General features: G+C 47.2%; 1 protein-coding gene across 2 annotated transcripts in view; it reads left to right on the top strand.

Moving 5' to 3' along the window:
* Nucleotides 1-1277: 1277 nt before the first annotated feature.
* Nucleotides 1278-6020, top strand: part of rnf220a (ring finger protein 220a) — a gene marked incomplete at its 5' end in the record, with an annotated part of 202139 nt that continues 197396 nt past the window's right edge. For both annotated transcript variants that reach the window (XM_080725444.1, XM_080725445.1), the window contains one exon: nucleotides 1278-1944. In XM_080725444.1, coding sequence (XP_080581570.1) covers nucleotides 1278-1944 — 667 coding nt within the window. The remainder of the gene's footprint in view (nucleotides 1945-6020) is intronic.

A 6020-nucleotide genomic window follows, 5' to 3' on the forward strand; every position in this document is an offset into this window, starting at 1 on the left:
ATAATAATTTATTGGAGTGAGGAAAGTCATTGGAGGTGTCAACCCAATTCAGATTGAGATCCTTTATGGTTTAATAACAATGATTTATTGGCCTGCCCACCACCGCAAAGTCTAGGGGTTTGAATCCATCGCAGTGCATCCGGAGTGGACCTACCGGTATGTACAGACCCTTGGGGGTCTGTACTTGTATATAGAGTTTGGTTAAATATGTAGTAGATACCCTGGCTGAGGCTAACAAACATATGATTGTTTTATGCTTTAACTATCAAAAAATAGCAGAAATACAAGCTCACGCCGCGCTGCGAGCTGGTAGATCTGCTATTTTTGAAAAATCATAACAATTTGAGCAAGTCTTGAATATGTTGACCAGCAAGACGTCCTAATACTGTATGTATTTTGTGTTGTTTTTCTCTTTAGTTTCGTGACCAGAAGATGATGAAGAAGCTCCTGTGAGGACCCACGGACCACCACCACCACCACCACCATCACCACCTTCCACAGACCGCCCGACCACGGAATCCCCTCTAATGAACTCTCTCTGACCAAGGCCTGTGTTAATTACCCAGGAGGAACAACCTGTCCCTGGCCCTTTACCCTTGGGAGCCAAACTGAATTGAACCTGAACAGAACAGAACACAACTGAACTGAACTGAACTGTACTGAAGCAGACTGATTAGAACTGGGACTGAACCGAGGCAAACTGAATTTTAGCGGAACTGAACTGAATAAATCCGTCCTGAATTCAACTGATCTGATTAAAGCTCTCACCTCTCCCAGGGCCCAGGGCTCTTTATAGAATCCCCTTCCCTAACTCCTGACCTCTAGTCCTTCACACCACTCTCATCAGCGGTCTCCGTCTAGACCCACTCCCAGGGTCCTGGACGTTGCCTCCCCCCGTATCACTGAGGAGGGACCAGCCCCTCCTCCTTGTCGCTTCTCCCTGCACAGAACCTCTCTGGTAACTATATAGAAACTTTAGTTACTTGTCACTTTGCAGGTATACATCATAATATTATAAAACATTTTTATACCTAGGCTATTTGAAAATAGACCATCTACAAGCTCACAATGTGTCGCATCACGACAAGTCGTGAGCTTGTAGATCTGCTATTTTCAAACATTTTGTATTCTAAGTACATTTGATGCCTTTTACTCAAGTACATTTTGAATTCCGAACTTTTACTTGTAACCAAGCATTTCTATATTGCAATGCAGTATTGATACGTTTACTCAGGTAAAAAATGTGAGCATTTCCCCCACCCCTGCTCCCCCAGATCATGGACCTCCACCGGGCGGCCTTCAAGATGGAGAGCTCCTCCTACCTGCCCAACCCGCTGGCCTCCCCGGCCCTCATGGTGCTGGCCTCCACGGCCGAGGCCTCGCGCGACCACGCCTCCATCCCCTGCCAGCAGCCGCGCCCCTTCGGCGTGCCCGTCTCCGTGGAGACCAAGGACGTGCACCTGCCGTTCAACAGCGGCTCCTACACCTTCGCCTCCATGTACCACCGCCAGGGCGCCGTGCCGCCCGGCTTCCCCAACCGCGACTTCCCCCCGTCCCTCCTCCACCTGCACCACCAGTTCGCCCCGCCCAGCCTGGACTGCTCGCCCATCAGCATGCTGAACCACAGCGGCGTGGGCGCCTTCCGGCCCTTCGCCTCGCCGGAGGACCGGGACGGGTGCCCGCCGGGCGGCGGCTACCAGTCGGCCTTCACGCCGGCCAAGCGCCTCAAGGGCTGCCTGGACGCCGACGCCTCGCCCCACCTGCGCTACTCGGACGCCGAGGGGAAAGAGTACGACTTCGGCGGTGGCCAGATCCCCACGGGGGGCTCGCCCGCCGGCGGGGCCCTGAAGGCGGTGGAGGACGCCGGGAAGAAGCTCTTCGGCGTCTCGGGCCTCCTGTCAGACCGCGAGACCTCCTCCAGCCCCGAGGACCGCATCGACCGCTGTGAGTAACAGTACCTTATATCTAGAGAATTTCATACGGCGACGACTGTGAGAATGTCTTCTGTCGGTGGGAAGTATTCCATTTTGTACTCAAGAAAATTACTGATACACTGCTGCATTATCAGTATTTCCTTACTGGTGGATTTTAAGGGTTCAATATACAGTGCTGTGCAATGGTAACTTAGCACTATATCTTACGAAAAGTTATGCACAATATGACACGCACACACACACGCGCACACGCATGCACACACACAAACAACACAAATCAAATGTGCGTTCCCATATAGCGTCTTGGGGCAATTTGCTGTGAATTCTACTAGAATGCGTGCTGCGTTCTGGTACCACACTCCAGTACACAGCTATGTGCGCACATCATTCTGTACTCCAAGTCCCACAAGCTCCAGTGGTTGCATCAACATTCACCAGTGGGAGGAAGCCATTTGGCCATCATACACTGGGACTGTGATTTGTGTGATGTGTGGTGTGTGATATGGGATGTGTGTTTGCACATGCGCACGCGTGTGTGTGTGTGTGTGTGTGTGTGTGCGTGCGTGCGTGCGTGTGTGTGTGTGTGTGTGTGTGTGTGTGTGTGTGTGTGTGTGTGTGTGTGTGTGTGTGTGTGTGTGTGTGTGTGTGTGCCCACGCGGGCGCGCAGTGTGACTGGTTCAGAGACAGGGCATGCACTCTGCCATCAGCATTCATCATAGCTCCACGCTGGCAGCCCAAGTGCCAGAGGATTTACCCACACACCCAAAACCTTGGCAGGCGACAACTGAGTGTGTGTGTGTGTGCGTGCGTGTGTGCGGTAAAAAGCTTGAAGCGCGAACATGCAAATCCGACACAGCGTGCCAAGGCACACAAACACATACACGCACACATGCACAACTACTCAGCGTGAGCACCCAGCGACTCCTACACATGTCAACAAGCTGCAACGGATCTCACTGACAAATTGATATGGAAAGAGGAGAGAGAGAGAGAGAGAGAGAGAGAGAACTCATGGAGGTGGAAACCTTGTATGTCCAAAACCGTTTGTTTTTTATCATAAAAAAAAATGAACTAAATAGTGAAAACAGACAATCTACAAGCACACGGTGCGAGGCGTTGTGTGCTTGTAGATCGGCTGTTTTCACTACTTTTGTGCAACGGCTTTGTCTCATGAAGCAGGGCTTGAAACTTGGAGATAGGAGGTTTCTGCCCGACAGTGACGACATGTTGGATAATTAAACTCTGTCTCTTTTGCTCTCTGCGTGTCTGTCATGCACCCCTCTTCCTCTCTCTTTCTCTCTATCTCGCGCGCGTCTCTCCCCTCATCTTCTCTGACTCATCTTCTCCTTCTCTCTTGTTTTCATCGCTTTCCCCCCTCTCCGTATATAATTTGAACGACTTGTACGTATACACAGCGTGAGACTGCGTTCGTGCGCGTACACGTGCATGTGCATGTGAGGGGTGGATCCACCCTTGATGGGACACATGAGAGACAGAGGCGACGACCTGAGACTGATCCGATAAAACGACCACCGCGAGAGGAGAGAGAGAGAGAGAGAGAGAGAGAGAGAGTGAGAGAGAGAGAGAGAGAGAGAGAGAGAGAGAGAGAGAGAGAGATGGAAAGAGGAAACGATAGCACCGGGGGAAAGAGAGTGGGAGAATGAGAGAAAAGAAGATGGGGAGGATTAGATAAAAAGTGCAAAGAGAGAAATATATCGAAGGGCACAGCCAGCAAAGCGAGGGATACAGTATGAACAGAGAGGTAAAAGAAGTGAGAGAAAGGATTAGGACGCCCAGTGTTCCTGTCTAAGCAGCTTTTGGCGGGTTTGAGGGCTTGTAAAATGCACCCCCCCGTCCCCCCCCCCCCCTCTGTCTGTCCCATCACCACCCACCGCCCCCCATCCCGGCGAGCTCTTCCCCCCCAGAATGACAACCAGAGGCACACAGACGTCTTGAGGGAAATCTAATCCGTCAAATTCACACATTTTACCAAGAACAAGACCGCAGAAGAAGTCAACTTTTCAGGAATCCGCAAAAAAACACAACTTGATATACCGCTCCAAATTCCGTTCACACATTATCTACGCTCTCGGATTAGGGATGGGACGATAAGCGATATTATCGTTTATCGTGATAAAAACACACTCAAGATAATCGTATCGTGGAGATTTCATTTATCGTGATATCGTCCTCCGTCATGCACTGGGATCAATTCACCTTTTATTTCCCGAGCTGCATATCCGGTGCCACTTAAATCTATAATTGGTAAAAGGTACTTATAATATACGTACTTGATAGTCTTTTTTTCACTCTCTATCAAATGTCTTTGCCAAAACAAATAGCCGATCTACAAGCTCACAATGCGTGGCTGGGCGGGGCGTCGTTCCGCAACAAGATAATGGATTTTGATTATTGCAATAATATCGTAAATCGCGATTTCTTTTGTCACGATAATCGTGATATGACATTTTCATATCGTCCCATCCTTATCTCAGAGTAACAAATGGATAAATTAGCGCATGATGTTTTACTGTGTACCATGCATGTGTCGCTGACATTCAATAATGTCTTTGGAGTGGTTTGGCTCAAAGCCATTGGTCACCATGTTGCTTAGAGGGACAAAAGAAGCATGGATTTATAAAGATTAACGGATGTGCAGTAGTTGTTCAGGTGGGGTCAGACTATTTCATATGACACGTTTCAAGGGGCCGCTCAATGTCACAGCAAATCTGCACGCAAATGCGTAACATTATACAAAGTGCTGCAACATATTGTAGTACAGAACTGGACCAAACTGCAGTTTAGCCCGCTTTCATCATGTTGTAGATTGTACATCCATGTGTTAGAAGTTATCAGTGTGGTGAAGCCCCTGAGCAGCAGCTGCTACACCCTGTGCAGTACAATCAGTGCTGTAAAGTAATTAAGTACATTTACTAAGTACTGTACGTAATTACAAGTTTGAGGTGTTTATACTTTACTTGAGTATTTCAAATGTCCGATACTTTTACTTCTACTCCACAACATCTCAGAGGCAAATATTGTACTTTTCCTCGACTACAATTATTTGAAAACTTTAGCTACTTGTTACTTTGTAGATTTTGATTATTATTACAAAATATGCATTACCCACTTCAGCCCTATACATTTCGGCCTTTTGAAAATAGACGATCTACAAGCATTGTGAGCTTGTAGATCTGCTATCTTCAAATATTTTATACTTTTGAAAATGGGACATTCTGCCTAATGAGTACTTTCTACTTTTTTAATTTAACTCAAGTACATTTTTAATTCTACTTATAACAGGGTATTTCTACATTGCTGTATTAATAATTTTATTTAAATAAAAAAAACTATTGCCATGCTCAGGGGCACATACAGTATAGCATGGTTTAGATAACGTCTTAGTCACAGAAGTCTTGCTCCTCATATACAGTATGTCCCCGTTTGTGGTTTCACAGAGAGAGAGAGAGAGAGAGAGGACAGTCATGTCTTTCCTTTCACCAGCCCCCCTTAAGGGACAGGAGGGCTTGGGCATGGAGAAAGGGATGATTTGATGAAAGACAGAATAGCAGACAAATGCGGAGGCTTCTGTGCTGTCTTTCGGAACGGGCCTATCTGTATCTAATCAGGTTAAATCTTGGCATAGTAGCCCTCCCTCCACCAAAGGCCTCTAATGCAATTGGATGTGCAGGGGCCCTTCTTACAGAAAGGAATTATGGGTTCTCCTTCACTGGTTTTTGGCTATCCAATAGAACGGGTACAGTACAAACACTGTACCGCAGCACAATCCTATGAGAACAGGGCTCTGGCCACTTCACACGTATTAGCTAACTAGCTAGTGTGCTGACAGGCCTTCTCGAGCTGGTGGCTTCCGTCATGACGACCTTGGCAATGTACAAATAGCTTTTGTTTTTGGTCAAAATAAAACTATTTGTGAAATACTGTGTAGTGCAGAAGCAGGTCTTCACAATAGCTGAAAATAGATTTTGGAAATGTTTTTTCTCCCCTTCTTTTTCTTAAAGCCTAAAAAGCACAAATTAAATAATTTATAGTAATGGCACTACTGATCCCTCTACCCCTGTATTT

Source organism: Nannobrachium achirus, assembly GCF_963921795.1.
Source record: "Nannobrachium achirus genome assembly, chromosome: 5".
NCBI lineage: Eukaryota > Metazoa > Chordata > Actinopteri > Myctophiformes > Myctophidae > Nannobrachium > Nannobrachium achirus.